Source organism: Zalophus californianus, chromosome 4, assembly GCF_009762305.2.
Source record: "Zalophus californianus isolate mZalCal1 chromosome 4, mZalCal1.pri.v2, whole genome shotgun sequence".
In the NCBI taxonomy this organism is placed as follows: Eukaryota; Metazoa; Chordata; class Mammalia; order Carnivora; family Otariidae; genus Zalophus; species Zalophus californianus.
The window spans coordinates 101269033-101296738 of record NC_045598.1 but is presented as its reverse complement, the minus strand read 5'-3'; the positions used below and the strand labels follow the sequence as shown (position 1 = coordinate 101296738).

General features: G+C 38.2%; 1 protein-coding gene across 1 annotated transcript in view; it reads left to right on the top strand.

The window, feature by feature from the left end:
* NOTCH2 (notch receptor 2) overlaps nt 1-27706 on the top strand; it is a 167142-nt gene that overhangs the window by 113560 nt on the left and 25876 nt on the right. The window contains exons 11-20 of the mRNA XM_027599059.2: nt 224-457; nt 4072-4182; nt 10134-10326; nt 11659-11804; nt 14061-14174; nt 16563-16682; nt 17103-17255; nt 24656-24884; nt 25665-25866; nt 27513-27666. Coding sequence (XP_027454860.2) covers nt 224-457; nt 4072-4182; nt 10134-10326; nt 11659-11804; nt 14061-14174; nt 16563-16682; nt 17103-17255; nt 24656-24884; nt 25665-25866; nt 27513-27666 — 1656 coding nt within the window. The remainder of the gene's footprint in view (nt 1-223; nt 458-4071; nt 4183-10133; nt 10327-11658; nt 11805-14060; nt 14175-16562; nt 16683-17102; nt 17256-24655; nt 24885-25664; nt 25867-27512; nt 27667-27706) is intronic.

The window sequence follows — 27706 nt, the reverse complement described above, 5'->3', positions numbered from 1 at the left end:
TGATTATCATTTGAATTCTTCAAATTTTATTTGAAAAACTTTAAGCACAACTCTAGGCTTGCCTTATACATCAGGCAAATAGTTGGCTTCAGCTGCTCATTGTCTACAGCATGAACTGTTTGAGACGTGAGGTCTGTAGAATAAGTGGATGTGGCCACACCTACGTTCAGGTGTGGAGTGTCTGACTGGGTTTTAAGGCCTTCTTGGTAAAATTCCTTCCCAGGATTCACTGGTGTGTTGTGTGAGGAGAACATCGACAACTGTGACCCTGATCCTTGTCACCATGGCCAGTGTCAGGATGGGATTGATTCCTACACCTGCATCTGCAACCCAGGGTACATGGGTGCCATCTGCAGTGACCAGATAGATGAGTGTTACAGCAGCCCCTGCCTGAATGACGGTCGCTGCATCGACCTGGTGAACGGCTACCAGTGTAATTGTCAGCCCGGCACGTCAGGTAAACCGCTCTGCCTGTGTCTCCTCTGGGCTTTCACCGCCCACCCCAACAGTTTACACACTTGTCTCAGGCTGTCATGGCATATGCTCCAATGGAAAAATAATCCTGATTCTGAGATGCTCAGCCGAAGCTACAGCCAGAAACATCTCAGAGGCAGATATCTCTGGCCACCAGAGAAATTAGAGGCAATAGCTTTGCAAAACTGATGATTTTAGGTGTGTGTTTTTCATTAAAAGGAGACACATCACTTCAAAAAATTGAAATTATTATTTAAAATTGGAATCCCCGTTGGCTTTATGGCTTGATTTAATTATTGTTTTTTCTTTAGCCTCCGCCACGCTCAGCTTAATGAAGCTGGCCCTGTCCCTTCTCCCTCCCTCCTGTCCTTCCAGTTGTGCTTTTCTCTGTTTCAGAGTCCAGTGTCTTTAATGTCTCTGGTGGGCCTTGGGCATTTGGGGGACTCTCAGGGAGAGGGGAGACTTTGCAGCACCTCCCAGTCCTTGTAGATGAGAATGCAGAGCCACCACTTCCCTCCCCAAGTTCATTGCTGTTTCCCTACTCTGGTTGAGTGACTGCTTGTCAGGTGGGAGGGCATGCTGCTCCTTGCTGGGGGAATGTTCAATCATTTTCTCAGGCAGCAGCATTTCACAGGTTTCACTGGAGTCTGTTTTACTTATTCGAGGAATAATTATGGTCACAACTGTGGTTAATGGACAGAGAAGTACTATGTCTCAGATCAAAGAAAATGTATTAGTGGAAGATTAACTAGTGTGTGCCTTTGCTAGAAGGGAACCTGCCAATACAAGGGAATGATTTATTGAGAACTCATTCTTGATTTAAGGAAAATGGCCTATGTAGGGGGCAAAGGTGGGGGAGGTGGTTAACTGCCCTCATTTTATTTTGTTATTTCCAAATCCATTTCTTCAAACTTGTCAAAGGCCCTGGTCTTCATCCAGGACCTCGTACATGCCAAGTTTGAAAACAAAGTCCTTTTTGAGTTGCTCAAGCATACGAAAAACATCCCATGCCTTCACAGTTGAAAATGCCTTCCCCCTCCCCACATTTAGATAACTCACTAAAAGGGCTGAATAGATCTTTGTGAAACCTTCCAAAAGCAATTTGCTTCCGGGCTGGTCCCCAGACATGAGAAATTGCAGTACGAAAAGAAATTTGAGAGATTTACAAGCAATTGAAAGGATGCCTTTAGAATGGTGGGGCTGTTTTAGGCTTTGCTATCATCCCCATTATAACAAATGTACTGGAAACCTGGGTGAGTGGTGGGTTGGCAAGCACTTTGTTTTCTCTGGGATTATATCATTATGCCAGGATGTATCAGGTGTATTCCCTGGGCAGGACAGAGGAGGCAAGGTGTAAGTAGCTGTCACTGAGAAATGCAAGAAGTAAATATGAGTGGTGTGCAGGCAGCATAGAATGAAGGCCCAGAATCTCTCAGAAAACTGCCAAATCCCTTCCTGTGGCTGTTGTGAGAATTAAAGCAAAGAGATGCAGGCATCATGAAAAAGTCTTGGTCTGTAATGGGTGGAGAAAGCCCTGACATGTACTAGGGGCCTGGATGAATGGGTCTATTTAATTAGTCATTATGAATAGACTCCTGAGTTCTAGAGGAAGAATCCTTGACCCATTCATAACATGGTCCTGAGTTGGTAGGTTGGGGTTTGGGGGAGTATAGACAGAAGGGATACTTTACAGTGTGCTGGCTATAATTGTGGTTTCTCACTTACTGGGTACTTAAAGCACCCAGTAAGCTTCTTTCACCCATGGCCTTATGATGGGAAACTGTTCTAAGTAAGTTTTTTTAAGGTTTTAAGTCACAGAAACCAACTTGACTAGTTTAAAGACTCTTTAGCAAACAAGCAAACAATAACAACAAAATAGACAAGGAATTTAGTGAAAGCACATAGAAGTATCTTACAGATTCCAAGTGAGAATTGATCAATAAGGCTTTGCAAAAATTAGCAGGAAGCAGAGCAATTTGTAGACAATGGGTCCCCCAGGTCATATTCCAGTGTTCCAGTGAGAAAATCTCCTTGTCCCATCTTAGGCAGGGTATCTGTTCCTGCTCGAATAAAATATAGCCTCCTGTGGCCTACCGTGGTCAATTTTTGGTAAGTGGGGGTTATCAGCCAATGGCTAGACAATTCTCCTAAAAGTATGCACTTGTATACAAGGAATATGGGAACTCTTGCCTCATCTGTGGTAGTGAGGCAGCCTGACCTCATTAATAACAGTGAGCAGTATGGTGTGGCAAAGCGTGTAGAATCCAAAGTGCCTGGCTCACATCCTGGCTGTGCTGCCATCATTGAGCAAGTCTGTGATAAAGTGGGTGTAACGCAACTTGATGTGCCAGTTGAGTGAGGAGACTGAAGAAGAGTTATGTAAAGTGGGAGGCAAAGTGCTTGCACATAATAATGGCTCAGTAAGTTTTTAATGTAATTATTATTATTAAATATTAATACAAAGTATGAGTGAACCAAAGTTTTCGCATTTTTTCATGGAAATTTTGTTAGTTTATATCCTTTTTACCAGGCTTTATTTTTGGATTTTTTTAAACTACCAAGGCATTTTTCTATGAATGAGAAATAAAGCATCACTCAATTCATATTAAGTAAATGACAAAATATCATGAGTATTTTTATAAAATGATGGTAGAAATTATGATTGGTATATCCCTACTGTTTAGTTACCCATATCTAGAATTAAGCCTTTCATAATATAGCCAAACTCTACCATTCTTCAGGGGAATGGGCCAGAGGAGAGGCAGCACAGCCCCAGAGGAAGATGCCAGACCCTTTAAGATTTATCCTGAACTTATGCCCATAATAGTGACAGTTTCAAGCTCTGGCAGTGGATACAAGTTCCAAAATTCTGGTTTTCATGCAAAGGCTTAAATTTTACTTTTGGAACACAGTACTGCCAGTTGTTTTCCTTGAAATGACAGGTTTCCTTCTTTCACTTAATGTTTGCTAAGTACTTAGGTCTGAATAGCCCTGATTCCTCTGTCAGTTGTTGTCTCATTTAAAATGGGATTCCATGAAAAAAGCATGTTCAGTTCAGAATTCAAACAGTCAAACAACTGCTTTTCCTGGAAGCAACTGTGTACTTTGGCATGCCACAGAATGCTTTATTTCCCATTTCATTACACAGAACAGTAGATATATATTCAAAGATCAAGATATAATAAAAATATAAAGGTAATTTTGACTTCTTCACCAAAGTCATTATTAAGTGAGACTGTCTTTTTGTTTGGTTTAAATTGTGAGTGCATGGAGGTTAAGAATATAATGACCACTCACTAGTACAATCTGGCACCACTGCCTTGATTCCTGCTAACATGTCAACAGTCCCACCCCCATTGCTTTTGCACCATGAATGCAGATGCCAACACACTGAAACAGGCAGATAGTGGCTTAGTATGATTCACAGAATAGTTTTGACCTCATAATCTCCCTGACGGGGACTGGAGGACTACACTTGGGAGATCTGATGCTTTACTGTATCCAGGGTTGGCTGGATACTCTTTAGATTTCTCAACACCTTGTATCACATGCTATTTTTGTGATAAAACTAGTTTCTTTTTGCTTTTATCTTTGCAGGTGTTAATTGTGAAATCAATTTTGATGACTGTGCAAGTAACCCTTGTGTCCACGGAGTTTGTATGGATGGCATTAATCGTTACAGTTGTGTCTGCTCACCGGGATTCACAGGTAATACCCTTTTTGTCGGGAGGTCCCAGCCCTGTCACTTTGGGAAAGGGGCATCTAAAGAAAAATCACTTTTCAAATGTTGCCTGTTTCTTTATCCCTTGGAAGGTTAGAAGTTTGTTTCTGTACTTCACTGGCCCAGTTTTCTACTTACAGGCCTTCCCTAAACTGTAACACGAAGGTTTTCATTAGTTAGGGTATTTAGACCTTGTGTTGTGGCTACCTGAAAAGCATTTCTAGTTATACCATGAGCTTCTGTCACTGTGCTTGAGTTATATAGCGTCCAATGCCACCTTTAATTTGCTACACTTAGGAATGAATGCCTTCATGAAAGTATAGCCAAGATAAAATTCTGTGAAAACACTAAATGCTTTTTTCTGAGTACTTCCTCTTGTGGGAGATTGTTGGATGAAGCCAGAACTTGGGAGGACCAAGCTAACTTGGCTAGCACAAGGGAGATCTTTTCTCACTAGAAGGAAGAAAGTAAATGGCTAAAATAAAATTGGTTATCATTATTATAAGTAGTTAGAACATTTACACACCCATGCTTGTGTGCACACACACAAACATAAATCTTCTCTTTTGTTGTTGATAAGATTGCCTTTATCTTTTACCCTCCTGATCAAAAAGTGGTAGGGGCTACTGAGAAATCTGAGGCACCTTACGGACACAGCTGTTTGTTAATGGCACCCTCAGAGGGCATATGTGATGCCTATCCTATTCTTTCTAGACAGTGCCACATGCAAGCAGGCACTTATGTAATAATGTTACCATTTAATAAATACCATGTGGTCATTTGCAACCAATGTGAGAAATTTCCCTCAGAGCTTTTTAAACCAGATATCAAAAGGCATTCAGGGCCAAGTGAAGCAAATGTCTGCCTCTCGCTTGCCAGGAAGTTACTTTCCTGTATATTTCACAATCCTTTCTCCTGCTTGGCATGATTTTGGATGCTAGGGAGTAATGTTCGTGGCCCACACAGGTCACTGAGATCTCTGCTCAGTGGAAGATCACTCAGAAGACGGGCATGATGAAAGCTGTCATATCTAGTGCCCAGCACTGCTGGTAGTAACCAGCTGCACTTTTGGGTCCTGAAACTTGTTACTCCAAGATTAAGTGACAGCCAATTAAATACACAAAAATTCCTGCTAGATAGGGTAATAGGTGCATTTTTGTTAAATAGGTAACAAGAGAATAGCTACCATTTATTAAGAGCTTATTTTGAGCTAGGTAGTAGGTGGCCTAATCTTGTTTAATTATTACAGCCATTATCATTCCTATGGTATTGATGGGAAACGCAGTTTAGAGAGGTTAAATAACATTACAGGTGCGCTGTGGCCAGGATTCCAGTCCAGGTGGTCCTACTCTAGAGCCCATGCCCATTCTCACCTCACCAGACAGCCTAAGTGGGTGCCTGTTCTGGCTTCTTTTTAGATATGTGACCATTAGACACTGGACCTTTTTTTTTTTTTTTTTAATGCCAGTAAATCATATTCTCTCTCTTTTTAACATTTCAGCAAACCAAGGAGGTCAAGGAGGGGGAGGACATAGGCTAAAAATATTCTAAAATAAACCTAAGGTATAACATGAAATTACATAACTAAGAACTGGAATGTTTTGGTTACTGGGTGGTACTCTGTTCTTGGAACGATTTTCTATGTCTATTTTTTTCGTTGTTTTTTTTTTTTCATTTTTTGTTTTTTTAATCAGCTGCCGAAAATACCACAGACAACTCTGGTATTATATATATATGAGCTGTAAATGTGAGGTGTTTTATCCTTTCCTTTGTTTTATTTTAACACTACTACTTTTTCAGGCGCCTGGGTGGCTCAGTTGGTTAAGCGACTGCCTTCGGCTCAGGTCATGATCCTGGAGTCCCCGGATCGAGTCCCGCATCGGACTCCCTGCTCTGCGGGGAGTCTACTTCTCTCTCTGACCCTCTTCCCTCTCGTGTTCTCTGTCTCTCATTCTCTCTCTCTCAAATAAATAAATAAAATCTTTAAAAAAAACACTACTTTTTCTTCTTTTTTTTTTTTTTTACAATTTTCATGACAGCTTTGACAGATATAAATGAATTTTTCTTTTTAAGACTAAATTCTGTATTCTCAGACCTCTTTATACTTAACTGATTGGGAAATGTAAGGAATCAAATGACACTTCTACAAGCTAGTTTTCAGTTTTACTAACTCCTTTTTCAGTTTCACCTTAATATCTATTATTTTGCTGACTTCTCATAACAGTCCATAAAAGCAGATAGGTTGAATAAGAAACCAAAAGCATAGGCAACAAAAACTAAAATAAACAAGTGGGACTACTTAAACTAATGTGCTTCTGCACAGCAAGGAACAATAAGTTGAAAGGCAGCCTATAGGATGGGAGAAAATATTTGTAAACAATGTGTCTGAAAAGGGGTTAATAATATCCAAAATGGTATAAAGAGCTCATACAAGTCAATAGCAAAGAAGCAAATAATCCGATTTAAAAACAGGCAAAAAGCAAGAAAAAAAAGTTTTTTGGAACTATGTATGGTGATGGATGTTAACTAGACTTATGGTGATCATTTTGCAGTATAGACAAATATCAAAGCATTCTGTTCCACACCATAACTAATATGTTATATGTCAATTATAGCTCAATTTTTAAAAAACACATTAGGCAGAAGTAGCTAAACACAATTTTAGAAACTATTTTTGGAAAATTCCCAATAATTTCCAGATAGAGGATACTAGAAGTATCCACTGTAATTTTCAGAGCTACATGATTTAACCACAGACTGATTGTATTTTTAAGCTGTAAATCATTATTTGTACTTAGAAATCCAGTATCATCTGAAACAGGTGAAGTTTTGAAAGCTTCACTATCTACCAAACCCTAGTAGTTTTCAAAAAGCATTTGAAAGGCTAATCATGAGTAACAGATCTACCAAGGTAGCTAATCCTCATTATAATGTCATTATTAAACTATATAAAATCACCAAAGTACAATAAGAAAACATATGTATGAATTTTATGATATCTTCTCTCTCTAAATCTCTTACAGTAGTTTCTAATCAGCAGTAGAGTGTATAATTTATAAGTATAAATATATAAATTTATAATTTATAAATATTTAACATACAATTGCTTTTTGGTTCTTTGGCCCTTAGTTAACCTAATAATAGCATATCCCGAACAGGCACACTGCTAAGAAATCTTGCAATAATACTGAAATCAATTCATATTACTCAGCCATAAGAAATAATAAAATCTTGCTATTTGAGACAACATGGATGGACCTTTAGGTCTTTATGCTAAGCGAGATAAGTCAGAGAAAGACAAATACTGTATCATATCACTTGTATGTAGAATACAAAAATGCCAAACGCATAAAAATAGAGTAGAATGGTGGCTAGCAGGGGCTGGGCTAATTGGGGAGATGTATTTAAGGGTACAGACTTGAAACTAGTAGATAAATAAGGTCTGGAGACCTATCACAGCACAGTGATTATAGTCAGCAATACTGTGTAATAAACTTCAGAGTTGCTAAGAGAGTAAGTCTTAATTGTTCTCACCACAAAAAAGAAATGATAAATATGTGACGTAATAGAGGTGTTAGCTTAAAGTGATAATCTGTTGCAATATATAAATGTATCAAATCAGTATGCCATATACCTTCTTTTTTTTTAAGATTTTACTTATTTGAGAGAGAGAGAGAACACGAGCCAGGGGGAGGGGCAGAGGGAGAGGGAGAAGCAGACTTCCCGCTGTGCAGGGGGCCCCATGTGGGGCTCGATCCCAGGACTCTGGGATCATGACCTGAGCCGAAGGCAGACATTTAACTGACTGAGCCACCAAGGCGCCCCAGTATGCCTTATACCTTAAACTTATATGGTGTTGTACATCAATTATGTCTCAAAATATTGACAAGACAAAACACAAAATGTAGATAAGGAAATTTTACTATTCCCATTTAACAAGTAAGAAACTGAGAGATAGAGCTTGATGTGTCCATGCAATGTATACAAATATATTTTGTATGTATTGAGTCACACAGCTGGGACTGTGAGTTCCCAGAAGGCAGAAACCCCCCTAATCATCTTTTTAACCAGTGTCTAAAACTGTGTCCAGCATGGAGAAACACTCAATAAATATTGCTGAGTGAATGACTAGAACTCACATATGGGACTTCTGACATCCAATCCAGTCTCTCAAGTGGACTATATCATGCTTTTGTTTATTAAACACTAATTTGTTGAGTACCTACAAGGTGAGAAACATTGGTTAACTTCTCATTCTGTAGTTCCTGAGCCCAATAAGATTCATAGCCTTGTGCTGGGCATTTCTGATGCTGGGTGGAAACTCCTTAAAGGTGGGACCTTGATAGTGAAGCCGCTGTCAGTCCACCTGGTAGACTGCATAAGGAGGCATTTAACCCTCTCGATTAAAGATGACTTGAAAATTGATTCTGGGAAGAGTTTTTAAAGCAAATGAGGAAAACCTGGGAGGAGAGACTTATGAGAAAATGCTTCCTAAAAAGGACAGAAAAAGAAGGCTTTTTCCTCATTCTCCACCAGATAGCAGGCCAAGGATAGCTGTGCAGTTGAAGAGTTTGGGCTCCTGTCTTGGTGCCAGTGGCAAACATCTAAAAAAAAATCTGAGGCTGAGGCTAAGAAAATAGTATTTTAAAATAAGTTATTAATAAAACGCTTAAGAGAAAAACAGCAACCACTACCAGATTATGGGTCTTTACCACAAGAACCGCCAATAATGGTTTAGAGAGCAACGGAGAGTGAAAAAATGTTAATACCCATACTTTAAAGGGGTGTGGATCTATTTTATTTGGAATTTCCTGTTCTAAATGCAGGGTTACTCTTTCTTAAATAAAAATGCATGTTTTTATCTGAATCAGAAAATTGTATTCTTTGAAACTTATAAATTCCTTCACAGCAGTTGCTTGTTGCCATTCATTTACAGAATTATGGGTTATTTTAAAATTTTATATCATTTTGGAATATATAGTTAAATCTCAATTATTCAGATTTAACAAAGCAAAACTCTTATTTAAGTGGCACACTTTATTCAGCTTAAAGCAACAAATGTCGAGGTTAGAGCTGACATCTTTTCAAAGTACAGCCTTGCATAGGTTTTAGAGGAAGAATATATTCACTTAATTTCATATATTCTTAATAATTGTCTACATCAAAGTCTTCCAAAATGTAATATTTGAACCATCTGCATTATTTAAAACATGGTTTGCTGGACTCTACCCATCACAATCTATGGTGATAGGGCTTAAGAATCTCCATTTAAAACAAGTATTTTAAGTGAGTCTTTTTGCACATTAAAGTTTGAGAACCACTGGTCTAGATTAAGAGACCCTGTATTATTTTCTCAGTTATCCAAAGACAATAAAATCATGTTTAGAATACCCTTCTTTCTGAGGCAGAAAACGGATTAATACAACTCTAAGAATGAAAGCAAAATGGCTTTCTTTTTAACCAATATAATCATTAAGTTAATAGTTTATTTACGAAATATTCCGGGTAATTGAGATATACCTTATGTAGAAATGTAAGAGGTTGACTAATCGAAAAAATTAGTTTGCGGTGAACCAGCTGAAAACAGTGATAAAAGCTTCTTCAAGAGTATTCACAACAGCAGAAGAGGGACAGCCAACTTTGGTAACATTTTTGAAGTTTCCCTATTTCTAAGATGGAGTAAAGAAGAAATATATATTGAAACACTGCAGTGCTGTTCCAGCATTTTGTTAACTTGGCTGCGTTATCGAAAGACTGACTATGCTGTTTGCTACTTCCTCGCATGGTGCTAAGTGCTCTTAGGTGTTTATTATTTAAATCCTGCATTTGGTGCCCAAAGCATCTTCTAAGATGGAAGGTGTCAACACAGTATCTCTCATAGTTCTGTGTCTCTTTCCTAAGCATTTTGGATTTGACAAAAATTTTCCCTTCTCTACAGGGCAGAGATGTAACATTGACATTGATGAGTGTGCTTCCAATCCCTGTCGCAAGGGTGCAACGTGCATCAACGATGTGAATGGTTTCCGCTGTCTGTGCCCCGAGGGTCCCCATCACCCCAGCTGCTACTCACAGGTGAACGAGTGCCTGAGCAGTCCCTGCATCCACGGAAACTGTACCGGGGGCCTCAGTGGGTGAGTAGCTGCTATGTATGAATATTCCTTCTTGACTTGTAGCAAGCCAGTTGAGTTTCAGTACAGGCCGTGCCCTGTGGAAGTCATTCAGGGGCTTGAGCTGAGACTGGTTACAGATTTTGGTAGTCTCCTTCAGTCTTCCAAACCACCACTTCTGCTCTACCTTCCATGACTGAATAGGTAGAAAATAGGGGGGTAGCAGCTCATGGGAGAAGTCCAGGATTATTTTGTGAGTCTTTGGCAATTGTGCTTTTAGAAATTATTGCAAGATTGAGTTTTGACAAAGGTTCTATTTGATCTTTCCCTCTGCTTAAAAAAGCTCAATTCTGTTCTATCATGGTACTGGTGTGTGCCACTGAAGTGGAGTTGGTCTCAGCTAACTTTAGACATGGCCCTGATAAAACATTCATGGTTTGTAAGCCCCTGAGAGTTGTGTGATGTGTTGATAGTACTTTTCTAGAAACTCAGAGTGTGATGTTAGGTCACACAAAATAGTCCTATACTCTTGGTGTGCTTGCCAGAAGGTAGGGCTGTAGGCATTGCCATTTGCCATACTTACAACAAGTGAAAGAATGAAGAGTGTATTTAGGGGTGAAGAGAAATCAAGTAATTTTTCCAAATGAATTACCTTGGTATTCCCGTTTCAGAGTATGGCAGCCTGCAAAGCATCCCAACCCATCTACCTTTTTCCTAAGGATCTCCAGACAAGAGAGCTTTTATTTCCTGATACCATACTCCTAAGTGTTAATGATGTTCAAATTGTGAACAATGTACATGTATTTCAGACACCTTCATTCTTGTTCCTTTTCCTGCTCAGTTTACTCTACATGCTTTCTGGGGCAGGGTTTTAGGAGAGAACAAAGTATGTCTTGTAAGTCAGACATCCCAGGAGTTCTTAGAGTGCCCTAGAGTCTCTGATACGAACATATTTCTTGGGTATCTGTTTTGCATCAGAAGCAAATGATCCTAAGGTTTGCTTCACTTTAGTTTTATGTATAATAGAAGGCAGATTTAACGTCCCTTTCAGATTGGCCCAATATGTTTACCAACCACTGGTTACATATGAAAGCTCACATATAATTAATTAAGTTCTCTAGCATCTTGGTGAGCTGGGAAGCACCAGTAAAATCGGTTTACTGAGTACTCCAGACGGGACCACACAGTTCACATTGTGTCCACAGCAATCCAAGTATAGATTCCTAGAAGAGTAGAAATGAGATTAGCTTATCCATGAGCTCCTCTGTCCCTCATTTCTTCACCAAATCCTATATTTCACCTAAGACTCAATTGTATATTCATCCCCCCACAGTAAAGAATGCTATATCCTTTCAGGTACAAGTGCCTCTGTGATGCAGGCTGGGTTGGCATCAACTGCGAAGTGGACAAAAATGAATGTCTTTCTAACCCATGCCAGAATGGAGGAACTTGTGACAATCTGGTGAATGGATACAGGTGTACTTGCAAGAAGGGCTTTAAAGGTGAAAACAAAAGTGCATATTTCTATCTCCCTTTATGCCTTTTTCTTATTGCATGTTCTTTGACTTCTTCTTTTCCCTTCCTTTGTTCCTATTCACTCTTATAGCAAACATAATTTGAGAACTTAATATTTATAAGAATTTAATATTTTTACACTTGGGGAATAAAAACATAAAGAGATATAGATTCTATTAGCAGAGAGGTGAGCTATGGAACTATTTAAGGTGAGCGCATAGGATGCTATAGGATGGGAGAAAATATTTGTAAACAATGTGTTTGAAAAGGGGTTAATAATATCCAAAATGGTATAAAGAGCTCATACAAGTCAATAGCAAAGAAGCAAATAATCCAATTTAAAAACAGGCAAACCACTTACACAACTCTGGACAGGTGTTCTAATTGTAAGGTCCCTGGTGCTGGTTTGATTCTACAGTAATTCAAAAGAGATTTTGGGGAGTAGAATGAGAATATTGTCTTACTGTAATTATGATAGCAATCATGCCATGGAAGAATCCATGTGTTCCAAACCCTTCCAACAAATTATCTTACACATTGAGATAACCTAAATATCTAGTCTACCTATGGCCTTCTGGAAAAATGTATTATAGTGGGTGTTGTGTAAATCATTTTTTAGTTGCCATTGTTGTATTTCCACCACCCAAGTTTTCCCTTAGAAACTCAAGAGTGAAATCTGTGGGTAAATCATTTATTTTGCACTCCTCTATCCACTTAGTCATTGATTTCCCCACTCAAAAATTGTGCCAGGCTACCATGATACATCAGTATGTTTCAGTGTCAATTTATTTGATTATTTGAAAGTTTTCTGAGATTATACTTTAGTCATTAATTTTCTGATATATTACATTTGCAAAGAAATTTAAAAGTGCTTTTATTTCTTTGTCTCATTGAGACTTGCTGATCAACGAACAAAATAAAAATCAAAATGTAAAATCCAAAAGTGTATGACTGGTGAGTAGCAGAGTACAGTTCGAACCCAGACCTCTGTACTCCCAGACCACCATTTTTTTATTTACAGTGCATGCAGTTCCTCTATGTTGAGGCTCTGTGTCAGGCCCTGTTGAAGATGCAGAGGTGTGTAATATTTGGGCACTGTCCTATCCCATTAATGCTTCATTACTTTCCTCTTTTTCATAGAGGGAATAGATTCCATGTCTTGGATCAGGGGAAAACAGTTTTATGACTTCAGGAAGTACTACTACATCAGTGGTAGAGACTGGGCATATGAAAGAGTAGGCATAAACCAGAGGCTTTGATTAATGTATTAAAAAAATATTATCCCTTGAGGCACTCAGTCGAATGAGCAGCTGACTGTTGATTTCAGCTCAGGTCATGATCTCAGGGTCCTGGGATTGAGCCCTGCATTGGGGCTTCACACTCAGCAGGAAGTCTGCTTGAGATTCTCTACCTCTGTCCCTCCCCCTGCTCATGCTCTCTCTCCCTCTCTCTCTCTCAAATAAATGACTAAATCTTAAAAAAAATATTATCCCTTGATAAATTATACCCCTTTTTAGGCCCTCACCAACTACTTTGTATAGAAAGAGGTGATATTTAGAAACAGCAGCAGAGTTTTAACCTAAGTGAGCTTCTTGGTCCACTGTTGAGGAATTACTTGTATTTGGAGGTGCATTCAGCCTTTAGACTATTAGATTATACGTCTTTTCTTTTCTTTCTTTTTTTTTTTAAAGATTTTATTTATTTGACAGAGAGAGACACAGCGAGAGAGGGAACACAAGCAGGGGGAGTGGGAGAAGGAGAAGCAGGCTTCCTGCCTAGCAGGGAGCCTGATGTGGGACTCGATCCCAGGACCCTGGGACTATGACCTGAGCTGAAGGCAGATGCTTAATGACTGAGCCACCTAGGCACCCTAGAATATACTTCTTCCATTCATCTTTTCGACTGCGTTTTACTGACTGACTGTATGTATGTCAGGGACTTGCCACTGAAAGAACAGGTGTTCCAGTGGCCTAAAGAAATTCAATTTCTAGAGCAGTTAATATTTCCCAGGAGGGGTCCTGGGATTGAGCCCCTCATCGGGCTCCCTGCTCAGCGGGGAGCCTGCTCCTCCCTCTCCCTTTGCCCCTCTCCCCTACTTGTGCTCCCTCTCTCTCTCTCTCAAGTAAATAAATAAAATCTTAAAATATATATTTACCATGAAGAGGTTTGCTTAGTAATTTAGATAATGAGGAAGCTAACAGAAAGTTTCACTGTTTCGGGGTTTTCCCCTTGTCTGTGTACAGGCTATAACTGTCAGGTGAATATTGATGAATGTGCTTCAAATCCGTGTCTGAACCAAGGAACCTGCTTTGATGACGTAAGTGGCTATACTTGCCACTGTGTGCTGCCATACACAGGTGAGTTCTGCAGGTGAAAGGACCAGAGGGAATGTGTGTTCTTGCCTTATAGTTCTAAACCCCAGAGTCTCGGAGACAGGTTCTGTGGGGCAGTGATGCTGCTCTGAGGAATACACTCCCTGGTCACCCATCCTGCCCTCACTGATTAGATCTTGAGCTCTGAGAAAACACTGTGGCCTCTCTAGATGCAACTGGTAGGGAAACTCATTTGCTTTCTTTGTACTTTGGGGTTTAAAATGTTTTTAAAATGATGTATGGCTGCTGATTTCATTCATTATTTGAATGGACCCAGTGTTGTGGGTCTGTGTTCTTAATCTTAGTTCAGTAATACAACCACCACCACTTACTGTTAATTTACTATATGCCAGACACTTTGTATACTTTGGATTCCTTAATCTAGTACTCACAATAATTCTGTAAAGTAGAAGTTCCTATGACCATTTTACGCTGAGGTAGAGAGAAGTTACCTGCTAAAGGTCACATAGGTAAGTGGTAGATTTGCCCTTAAGTCCCTCTCAGTCCAAAGCTCTTCCTCTTAACAGCCCTTCTTCTCCTTACATTCAGTACCACTACGTCTCATTCAGAGAGGTATTGCCCCTTGGATGGCGATTACACACACAGAAGACATGGGTGTGACTTCAGTTCGTACCAAGTGTTCTTTGCTTCAGGTGGTATTTTAGGAGTGTGCTTGGACATTTGTTTCTTCTTTGCATTTTCCTGCCTCATTACTGCTGTCTTGTGATTGTTTTGTGTGGTTGTATTTGTACGGCCTGTTTACCTCCTCATCATCCATTTTCTTCATCTGTGGAGAACAAAACAGAAATATGGATGATGGCTTTGCATGTTTCTCTAGTATGCAGCATGCAGGCAGGAGCATGGCTTAGTTCCTACTCCCCTGTTAGGCTGTTATTAGTAGCTGTTACCAGTGACTCTAGCTGTTTAGAGTGGCAGAGTGGCCAAAACCATAACTCTGTTACCTGAAAGACTTGGTGCTACATTGTTACCTTTGCCCCTCTTTGGAAGAAATGTTCATGGAGGCTGACTGCATTTAGCCAGCCTCATAGATAAAATTGAAGTTATTGGAGATCCCTAGCTATCCGCAAAGGAAGCCTAAAAAATACATTTCATAATGACAGCACTGATCATATTTGTTGATAGTAAGAAGAGTATCTCATAGCCAGAAAGACGGAGACTTAATAGCTGCAGGGAGATATAAGCAGGTGTCACTATGCTCAGTTATATCATAGGCTTACCTGAGTGAGATGTAGGTCTGAAAATATTTATTTTGTCTTCTTGCTAGTCAGATACTGTAAGAATATTTGGCTCTATGCTGGTTATTGGTTTTTCTTCGGATTAGGATCCCAATAAAGAATTTACTGTATATGAACTTTGGGAAATTATATTAGACTGAAAGCCTATGTAGATTAAAATTTCAGTGCTGAGTGTAGATAAAGGTTCTGTCATTGGGCTTTGCCAGCATGAAGGGAACTAAACAACATTGCCTTCTCTTGAGAGCCACTGTTCTGACCAAATACCTTAAAAACTGGTTGGGTATGTTGGTAAAAATTTGTGGTAATTTTTCTTCTTTCTGAATATGAAATTTTAGGATAGTATTTTAAGTTGAGTTAGTTGTAACTTGACTTTAAAAAAACTTTTCCTTTTAATAAAAGTCTTCCTTTTTTTTTTTTCTATGCTGGAAGCTTATATTCGGTATGCTAAGGGAGGAAATATTGGTATGCAAATATCAATGTCATGTTGTTGATGTTGGTATAAGGAGACATGTTACCAGGCAGTCAGAATTACCTCACTGTTTCCTGCTTCCCGTGGCCTTCTGATCAACTCCATTGCCTTCTGGAACAGGCTAGCAGAAGTTGTGAGGAATAGGAGGCTGTGTTGTTGCTTCTTCCTGGCTCACGTGAAGGAGGATCTGTGTGACTGAGCTTCTGAGTGGCTGACTCTTAGCTATGGAGATGCAGAAACTATTGCACTTGACTGATGCAGGTGTCCAAATCCATAATAACTACCCATAATAATAAAGACAAGAGCAGCCCAACAGTTGTTGAGCACTCACTCTATGTGCCAGGCTCTATGCTAATAAAGACTTTGTAAACATTTTTTCATTTAGTCCTCAAAAAGCCTCTATGAGTTACGTACCATCCTAGTTCTTACTTTGTTTATGTGGAAGGCTCAGAGCAGATAAATAACTTGCCTGAGGTCACATAGTTAGTAATCAAGGTAGAGCTAAGCCTCAAAGGACCCAGGTCTCTGAGATTCCAAAGTTTTTAACTGCTGCCTTAGACTTGAATTCAGAGAGCATCCGTTGGTATAGAATTTGAAAAATTTCGGTCTCCTTGGCTATTTCTCTAAATTCTGTCATTTGCTTTACAGGCAAGAATTGTCAGACGGTGTTGGCTCCCTGTTCCCCAAACCCATGTGAGAATGCTGCCGTTTGCAAAGAGGCACCAAATTTTGAGAGTTATACCTGCCTGTGTGCCCCTGGCTGGCAAGGTAACAACATAGGAGTTAGAGAAACCAGGAGTTTTAAACAAAGTGGTCAGATCATCCGATTAACATGGAAGGCCCAGGTCTTCTGAGGCCTGCCCATCATCAAGAACACCGGCCTTGTATAGGACCTGCTAACTGGCATGACTTAGAAAGCCTTTTTCATTTTCATATCTTTGGGGCCCCCTAGTGGCTGGAAGACTCCAGCCCGAGTCTAAAACCATGATGTTCTAAAGGAGTTTTACCACCTGGGCAAAACTTGCCCAAATAATTTTGTGCCAGGGACACAAAGCCTTACAGAACTTCCCAAAGCAGGACACCAGCCAGAATATCCCTATCTACTGCAGCTGCAGCTCAGATCCCCCATACATTTCTGTGGGACTCACCTTCCAAAGACAGGAGCATTCATTGCACCTGTATTTCTAGGTCAACGGTGTACAATTGACATTGATGAGTGTGTCTCCAAGCCCTGCATGAACCACGGTCTCTGCCATAACACCCAGGGCAGCTACATGTGCGAGTGTCCTCCAGGCTTCAGTGGTATGGACTGTGAGGAGGACATGGATGACTGCCTTGCCAGTGAGTATGCCAGCCAGCTTGTAAATCCCCTGAGGCACACAGGGAGCAGAGCAGAGCCCCATCGGGGCAGGGGCCTCTCAGTGCTGAGACTGGCCATCCCAAGAGTTTATCACGTGTCTTTAACATTAGAGTTTTTATTTTTATATATTTATTTATTTATTTTTAGATTTTTATTTATTTTTTGACAGAGAGAGAGACACGGTGAGAGAGGGAACACAAGCAAGGGGAGTGGGAGAGGGAGAAGCAGGCTTCCCGCGGAGCAGGGAGCCCAATGCGGGGCTTGATCCCAGGACTCCGGGATCATGACCTGAGCCGAAGGCAGACACTTAACCGACTCAGCCACCCAGGCGCCCCAACATTAGAGTTTTTAAATCTCCTTTCAAAGCTAGCGGCTTTAGGAGTTGAGGCAGTAGAATCTCTTTAAGCATTCCCTTACTGATTTCTTTTGTAATGACAAAGTGGGGACAATGCTATGATAGTTTCTTTTAAAGCAGATCTGTTGAGGTATAATTAATATAAAGTATACTACCAATATTTTAAATGTATAATTCAATAAGTTTTGACATTTGGCAACTGAAACCATCTCTAAAGATCATGAACATATCCACCCCCTTAAAAATATTTTCTTTTGTAATTTCCCCTCCTTTCCCCTTCCCTGTTCCAGGCAACCAGGGATCTACCTCTGTCACTACAGATTTATTTGCATTTTTTATAATTTTATATAAATGGAATCATTTCATGCAAATTCTTTTTTTGGGAGAGGGAATATGACTTCTGTCATTTAGCATATTATTTGAGACTCATCTGTGTTACATGTATTAATAATTCATTCTGTTTTATTGCTAAGTAGTATTCCATTATTTGGATATACTATAATTCACTAGTGGAACATTTAGCTTTTTTTAAGTTTTGGGATATTATAAATAGAGCTGCTATGAGTGAGTCTGTGTAGACATGTGATTTTATTTCTCTTGAGTATATATCTAGGAGTGGAATAGATGAATTATGTGGTAGGTATATGTTTCACAGAATTGCCAAAATGTTTTCCAAGATGGTTATACCATTTTCATTCCCACGGGCACTGTTTGAGAGTTCCAGTTGAACCACATCCTCAAGAACACTTGGATGTGATTGCCCTTAATTTTAGCCTTTCTAGTGGCTGTATAATGGTATTTCACCATGGTTTTAACTTGAATTTCCCTACTTACTGATGATTATGAGCATCTTTTCATGTGCTTATTGGTCAGCCATCTACATTACTTGCTATACTGACTATTCAAAACTTCTGTTCATTTGAAAAATTGGATTGTTTGTCTTATTATTGAATTGAAAGAGTTCTTTATATTCTAGATACAATTTCTTTGTCAGATATTTGCTTTACAATTATCTTCTCCCAATTGTAGCTTCTGTTTTGACTGTCTTTTGAAGAGAAAGAGTTTAATTTTGATGTTCAATAGAATCTTCATTCACAGTTCATTTTTCTTGTATGTTGTTTAACAAAACTTTGCCTAACCCAAGGTCACTGAGGTTTATCTCCTTTGATTTCTTCTAAAACTTTTATACTTTTAGTACTGACCTTTAAGTCCACAATCTATTTTGAGTTAATTTTTACATGTAGTGTGAGTTTTAAAAGTTTTAAAGAGTAATTTTCTGTGGTAATATTGCTAACCTCACTTATTAATTCTAGATTAGTTTAGCTTCTAGTTTAGTTTACGTTTTCAGGATTTTTTTATAATCATGTTATCTCTAAATAAGTACAGCCATATACATTTTATTTCTTTTTCAGTCTACACACATTTTATTTTTCTTGCATTATTATACTGGCTAAGACTTTTAGTAAATGCAGAATAGAAATGGTAAGAGAAGCAAATCTTTCTTTGTTCTTGATTCTCGGGGGGAAGTATGTATGTAGTCTTTTGCCACTAAGTATGATGTTACTTGTAGGTTTGGGGTTTTTTTGTTTTGTGGTTTGGTTGTTTGTTTTTTTTTTTTTTTTTGGTCTTCTATCAAATTGAGTAATTTACCATATACTCCTGGTTTGCTGAGAGTTTTTTTTCTTTTTATAATGAATGAATGTTGATTTTTTTCCCAATGATTTTTCTTTATCTGTTGAGGTAGTAATATATATATATTTTTTATGTAGGTGAATTATGTTAACTGATTTTCAAATGTTAAACTAACCTTAAATTCCTGGGATAAATTCTACTTGGTCTTGATGTATTATCTCTCTCATATTTATTGGATATGATTTCAAAGTTTTGTTATGAATTTTTGTATCTATGTTCATGAGGGATATTGTTCCCCAACTTTCTTGTGCTATGTTTGTATGGTTTTGGTAAGAGGGCAATGCTGGCTTCAGAACCAATTGGGAATGTTTCCTTTCTATTTATTGAAACAGTTTGTGTACAGTTGGTATTACATCTACCAAACATCTAGGTCTGGAACTTTCTTTCTTAGAAGGTTTTAACTGTGAATTTAATGTCTTTAATAGATATATTTATTCAGGGTATCTATTTCTTTTTTATTGAGCTTTGGTAATTTGTATCTTTCAAGGAATGAGTTTTACTTTTTCTAAGTTGTCAGAATTATTGGCATTCATAATATTCCCTTATTGTACTTTTAATGTCTGTAAGATCTGTGGTGATTTCCCTTCACTGATTTCAGATATTGGTAATTTACATTTTCTCTCTTTTCTTTGCAATTGCTCTTGGTAGAAGGTTATTGATTTTATTTTATTTTTTATTTTAAAAGATTTTATTTATTTATTTGACAGAGAGAGAGAGAGCACAAGTAGGCAGAGTGGCAGGCAGAGGGAGAGGGTGAAGCAGGCTTCCTGCAGAGCAGGGAGCCAGACGCAGGGCTCGATCCTAGGACCCTAGGATCATGACCTGAACCGAAGGCAGCTGCTTAACCGACTGAGCCACCCAGGCGCCCCAGGTTATTGATTTTAGTAATCTTTTCAGTTTCATGATTTTTCTCAGTTGTTTTACTGTTTTCTATTTCATTGATTTCTGCTCTTTATTCTTCCTCTTTTGGAACTAGCTTGCCCTTCTTTTTCTAGTTTAACATGGAAGCTTAAACCATTATTTTTATTTCTTTCTACTTTTCTAACATAATAAACATTTAGTGCCGTATATCTTTTTCTCAAAACACTGATTTAGCTGTACTTCACAAATTTTGATATATCATTTTTTTTCAGCTCAGAATACTTTCTAATTTCCATTTTGATTTGTTCTTTGACTCATAGATTATTTAGAAATGTGTTCTTTAATTCCAGATATCTTTTTTTACTAAGTTTTTAATTGTAATTCCAGTATAGTTAACATACAGTGTTCTGTTAGTTTCAGTTGTACGATACAGTGATTCACCAATTCTACACATTACTCAGTGCTCATCATGATAAGTGTGCTCTTTAATCCCCCTCACCTATTTCACCCATGCCCCCACCCACGTCCCCTCTGGTCACCATCAGTTTGTTCTCTATAGTTAAGAGTCTGTTTCTTGGTTTCTTTCTCTCTCTCTCTCCCTCTCTTTTTCTCTTTTCCCTTTGCTCATTCATTTTCTTAAATTACACATATTAGTGAAATCATATGGTATTTGTCTTTCTCTAACTTATTTTGCTTAGCATTATATTCACTAGCTCCATCTTTGTTGTTGCTAATTCTAAATATCTTTTGTTGCTGATTCCTTCCAGATAGTTTTTGTTATTGATATCTAGTTTAATTCCATTGTGATCAGAGAACATACTTTGCATCATTTGGATTATTTTAAATGTATTAAATTATGTCTTATGGCTTAGTCTGTGGTCTGTTTTGGTAAGTGTTCTGTGTGCACTTGAAAAGAATGTCTCTTTTGCTGTTTTTTGGTGTGTTCTATAAATGTTACTAATTCACATTGGTTAATAGTATTTTTAGGTCTTCCCTGATTTTCTTTCTGCTTATTCTATAAATTATTGACAATGATATTGAAATCTCACTATTATTGTGTATTTTTCTCCTTGAAATTCTTTTAGTTTTTGCTTAATGTATTTTGAAACTCTGATTTTAAGTACATAAACATTTAAAATTGTTATGTTCTCTTGAAGAATTGAGTCCTTTGTCATGAAATGACCTTATTTAACCCTTGTAGTATTCCTTTTTCAGAAGTCTTCTTTGTTTGATACTAATGTAACTACCTTCCCTTTCTTTTGATTATTGTTAAGTATTTTTTCCATCCTTTTACTTTTGGCCCATCTGTGTCTTTAAAATATGTTTCTTATAGAGACCATATATTGAGTCTTGCTTTTTCTCTCTGATATGATGATTTCTAACTTCTAATTGAGGTGTTCATGCCATTTAAATTTAGTGGTTGATGGTGAGATGACTGAGTTCAGTATTTGCCATCTTGCATTTTACTTTATCTTTTTCCTTCCCTTTCCATTTCCCCCTCTTTTTTTGCCTTCTTTTGGAATAATGGAGCGTTTTTATGATTACATTTTATTTCTTCACTGGCATATTAATGACATTCTTTTTTTTTTCTTTTGGTGGTGGTGGTTTGGGGTTTGCAGTATGCAACTTTAACTCATTACCATCAACTATACTACTTTGTCTAGCATAAAAACCTTACAACAGTATACTTATATTTTCACTCCTGCCCTCTGTTCTATTATTGTCATATATATTATAATAAATGCCCCAAAATATTATTTTTGCTTCAAATGGTCAATTAATTTTTTAAGAGATGTAAAAATAAATTAACAGTCTTTATACTTAACAACATATTTATAGTTTCTGGTGTTTTTCATTCTTTTGTGTAGATCTGAATTTTGTCAAGTATCATTTTCCTTCAGCCTGAAGAAATTCATTTAATAATTCTTGTAGTGCTTATCTCCTAGTGATTAAGTCTTTCTGCTTTTCTGTGTCTAAAAAGGTTTTTATTTTGCCTTAGTTTTCAAAGATATTTTCTTAGGGAGTAGAATTCTAAGTTGACTTTTCCCTCAGCATTTTCAAGTCATCCTTCTATTGTTTTCTACCTTACATTATTTCTGAGGAGCAATCTGCAATAATTATTGTATTTGTTTCTTTATATGTTATTTTCTCTCCTTTGGCTGTTTTTAAGGTATTTTCTTTCCACTGATTTTTAGCAGTTTGACTCTAATGCCCCTTATTGTTCTTCATGTTTATTTTTGGGGGGGTTCATTGACCTTTTTGGATATATGGGTCTAAATTTGGAAAATATTCAAGCACTGTTTTTTCAAAACCTTTTTGCTCCCCTTTACAAATTTCATCATACATCTTTTAGGCTGCTTGAAGTTGTCTCTCTGTTCATCAATGCTCTATTTATTTTTTTAGAGTTTTTTTTTTCCCTCAGTGCTTCATCTTAGATAATTTTATTATTTGAAGATATTTTGATATATCTTCAAGTTCACTAGTCATTTCCTCTGTAGTGTTTTGTTTGCTGTTAATCCCATCCAGTATATTTTTTTTCTCTTCATTGTATTTTTATCTCTAGAAGTTTGATTTGAATCTTTCTTATGCCTTTATCTCTTTCCTAGTCGTATTCATGCCTTCAATTCTCCTTCTTGAACATACAGAGTATATTTATCATAGTTGTTTTATTGTCCGCACATTAATTCTACCATATGGGAAATTCTTAGGTCTGTTTCTATTGTTGACTGTTATCTTCATCATAAGTTATATTTCTTGCTTCTTTGCCTACCTGGTAATTTTTTACTGGATGCTAGACTTTTTAAAAAAATATTTAGAATAATTTCAAGCTTTGTTTAAGGATCATTTGGAAATAGTTTGATCTTTTTGGGTCTTTTCTTCAGGGTTTGTTAGGTCCAGAACAGCGTTTAGTCTAGGACTAAAATGGCTCACTACTGAGATAGTACTCTCTGAGGATCCTACTTAGTGCTTAGTTAGGAGTTCTTTTCGTTTTGACTGTCATGAACATTAGCTATTCTCAGCCTAGTGTAAACTCTTGGGATTGTTCTGCCTCTGTCTTTCTAGTGGTTCTTTCCTCGGCTTTGATAGTGTCATCACATGCATGTGATATACGCAGTTACTTATCAGTACTAACCGCTTATCAGTACTCAGTTACTTACTTCTGTGGTGATTAAATCATTAAACTTCAAACAAGGTTATCACAATGTGTTAAGAATAATGGCACCTAATTCACACATAATTTCAGATCACCATATGGATGGCACCAAACTAGGTCCTGGCAGTGCCAAGGTAGATAAAACCCAGTGTTTACATTCATGAAACTCATAGTCTATTGGCAAAGAAAGCTATGCAGACAAATTGAACATTGTGTAGCAAATAGTGAAGAAAAATATGTCCACAGCAGTTGATGGAGAAATTTAGGGGAGTGGGATCAAATTATTTGGATTTCTTTTCCATGTTAATTATTTTATCAGTCAAAATTTTCAGTATTTAAAATCTTTCCTATTGAAAGTAAAGTTAGCAATATTTATAATTAATTTAAAATAATTCAGTAAGTTATGGTGAGTTTCCTGAAAGATGCTATGGAAATTACAGTGTGCTATGCACTGTGGATAAGAAGGGATAATATGATTTTTACAATTTTTCCAGTCAAGATTGCAGATGAGCCTTAGAGTGGAATTAGCCTAGTAGATGAATAAGGTTTTAAATAAGCCTCTTATCAAATCGGGGCTACATTACCCACCTGATGTTTAGTTCTCTTTTTATGTAGATGACCTGTCTTTGCAATTATACTTTAAGGTCCTTAAGAGCAGGACCTAACTCTTATTTTTCTTGTTCTAATATGTCATGTATATTTCAGAGGACTGTGCCATAGAGTAGCTCAAAATTTGTTGATTAATTGCTGTGAGCCTAAAGTGTTCTAAGATTGAGCTGTGTGATATATAAAATTTTTTTAAATGTTTCCTGATTCTGCCTAAATCAAGAAAACAAAAACAAACAGGGAAGAGTAGAGGGAAGGAATGGAAATGAAAGATGAAGGGAGGGAAAAGATAGGAAAGACAGATCAGCACAGGGGGCTGCTTAGTATATATCCTATCTTACATCACCCACTCCCATCACCACATACACCTTTTGAAAACCTTTACTGATATTTTTGAGATTCTGTGTATTGGGAGCACATATTTGATTAGCAAATGTGGGGGACCGTTGTAAGTTTTTGCGAAATTCCTAGTGGTGTATGCATAATTCATTCCAATTATCAAACAGGTTAAGAATCTCAGGCAAGTGTTACTGCATTCATTTTCGTAAATGGGGGAGTCAAGGCAAAATAGATATAAAGAAAAGTACAAATAGAGAAAAGTCGGAATTGTTACTGTTCTTAGTGTGACTCAGTTCAGGTCACTTACCTTTATAGGTCTAAGATTAAATTGATGCTATAGTTCAGAGCTCTAATTCTTGTGTGTAATGACTTAGATCCTTGCCAGAATGGAGGTTCCTGTGTAGATGGAGTGAATACTTTCTCCTGCCTGTGCCATCCTGGCTTTATTGGGGATAAGTGTCAGACAGACATGAATGAGTGTCTGAGTGAACCCTGTAAGAATGGAGGGACCTGCTCTGACTATGTCAACAGTTACACTTGCAAGTGCCAGTCGGGATTTGATGGAGTCCACTGTGAGAACAACATCGACGAGTGCACTGAGAGGTGAGCAATCCATACACTCAGCCACCAGTGTCTTATGGGAAAAAGGGAGAAAGGAGGGAAAACTACAGAGCACATTGCTGTGGTTGCAGGGCAGGGTAAGGTATGCACCTGGGTCCCATTCCATCATCTTCTATTGCCTATTTCCTGATTCCCTGTAGATGTGTAGTTAGCAGGTCAAAGGTCAGAGATTGAAAAGCTTAGTGGGATGGACCATCATTTATTTCTAATGCTTAAGGAACAGGAAGAGTTATAATTCTGTTCCATTCTCCTCTTGGTTCCTTGTTCATTTCAGTTGACATTTTAAAAATTCCTATTTTTTTGCAGATTTGTCATCACTCTTTGGTAATTTCTAGATGTGTTTTTTTTTTTTTTCCAACAAGTTTATTCTGTTTCTCTTTCAGAAAGAAATCTAGAGTCAAGAGCTACTTATTTAGCACTTTTCTTATAAATTAAATTGACTTAGGGATAAAATGAAATGTGATACATGGAAAACCACAGGACTCGGTAAAACCTGGAAACCTTCACTTTCTCTGGGAATCTCTAATAAACTCAGTCTTTTATATACTCCTGGAACCTTTTTGGTTGTAGACATGAAGCTGGGACTCAGGCTGATTGACTCCCAGTCTAATTTGGAAAAAGAAAATTTGCCAGATCTAGGAGTTTAAGATGCTCAGGAGTATTTGCCTCTGTAATGTGTTAGATTCTAGGAATCCGATTTTTTTAAATAGCAGGTCAGAGGAACGAGATTACATAGCTGGCATTGCTCTCTCTGCTTCTCAGCTCCTGTTTCAATGGTGGCACCTGTGTCGACGGGATTAACTCCTTCTCTTGTTTGTGCCCTATGGGCTTCACTGGCCCCTTCTGCCTCCATGAGATCAATGAATGCAACTCTCATCCATGCCTAAATGAAGGAACATGTGTTGATGGCCTGGGTACCTACCGCTGCACCTGCCCGTTGGGCTACACAGGGAAAAACTGTCAGGTAATTAAATTTCAGCCCACTCAGCTCCCTCAGAGTAGCTGAATATTACACTACTTCTCTTCTAAGCAGAATAAACCCCTCCTAAACAGGGAAGTTCTGACTCTCAGGGGGGTTGTCTCTGAGACAAATCTGCCTAACTTCTTAATAGCTGGTAGATTCCAAAGTGGTGACACTGGCAAGATTATACAGATTAACAAGCATGAGATGGTTGTAACAGGCTAACCAAGAACTGCAGAGAAATACATGTGGGAAATAAGTGCATAGATAGTATTTATGTTGGAAATGCAAAAAGGGAAATCAAGAACAGTCTAAGTAAAGTCTTTAAACGTCAAATACAGTATCTGAAGGGATAATAATAATAATTATTAAGTCTTACAGTGTTGTAACATTCTCAAAACCAAGCTAGTCACGTGTCTTTTAAATTCAGATATGTAAATATGTATTTTTATAGACTCTCAGAGCCAACTAGGGCAGCCTTTCATTTCATGAAAGAAGAAACTTGAGTCCCAAAGGGGGCAAAGGTAACCTTTCCAAGGCTGCATACCAAACAGCATTGTATTTATTTATTTTTATTTTTTTTAATTTATTTATTTGAGAAAGAACGAACGATTGGGGGGAGGGTCAGAGGGACAAGCAGATTCCCCACTGAGCGCAGAGCCGGACATGAAGCCCGATGCGGACATGGAGCCCGATGCGGGGATTGATCCCAGGACCATGAGATCATGAACTGAGCTGAAGTCAGATGCTGACTGAGCCATCCAGGCGCCCCACATTGTATTTAATTTTATGCTATATTTACCTCTTAAACAGTGATAGAATGATAGAATAACAGAACTCCAAAGAATTTAGGACTAAGTGACCAAATCTAACTAGCCTTACAGGGTGCACTTCAGTTAGGCTTTGGCTATATTGGACGTGCAAATAACTACCTCTGCATATTAAATTAAACAGCTCGATGCTGATTCTGTGGATGAGAAGGACATTCTTCCTTGGGCTCTTGCTCATTCTCACAGTATGAGGTTACATGTGCCAGGGAGTGCTCCACCCATACCGACTGGCCCCTTCTTTCACAAACACTCCATGAGTGTGACCTTGCTCTCCCCAGGGGTCAGGACACCACATGCGAGTTACAGAGAAAGGAACTAGTCTGCTCATACTCTTTGCCTTATGTTTTTCATAAGCCTGATTTTCTCCCCTGTAAGTAAGCTCTGTGACAGCTTCTAGGTTTATTAACGGGCTTTAAGTCCTTTTACTTGTAACCACCATGGACAGATTTGATTGAGACCCATGTAGATTTCTCCCACAGGATTAGCACAGGTGTTATGAACCTTCTGACAGCTGTAATTTCTTTCTTTCTGACTGTTACAGGGTGGCCACAGATCTGGACATAGTCATAACATAGAGAATAACTTTATTAGGCTCCCTCAAATTCTTGAACTTCTGTGGTAAGAACTTTTTAAATAGCAGAGCTAAGAAGAATTAGACTGTATAAAATGATTGGATTACCGGAGAACATTGGACAATTTTAAGACTTTGCTGAGGGCTCTTTTTTTTATTTAGTGTGTTTTCCTTTGATTCTTAAAATGCAGTGTGACTTATTTTCTTCTTTTCTGATATTTGGATGTTGATGTATCCTTCTGTTTCAGACCCTGGTGAACCTCTGTAGTCGGTCTCCATGTAAAAACAAAGGTACTTGCATTCAGGAAAAAGCAGAGTCCCGGTGCCTGTGCCCATCTGGATGGGCTGGTGCTTACTGTGATGTGCCCAATGTGTCCTGTGAGGTGGCGGCCTTCCATAGAGGTGAGCTCTGCCTCCTCAGGCTCCAGGGTCACTCCCCAGA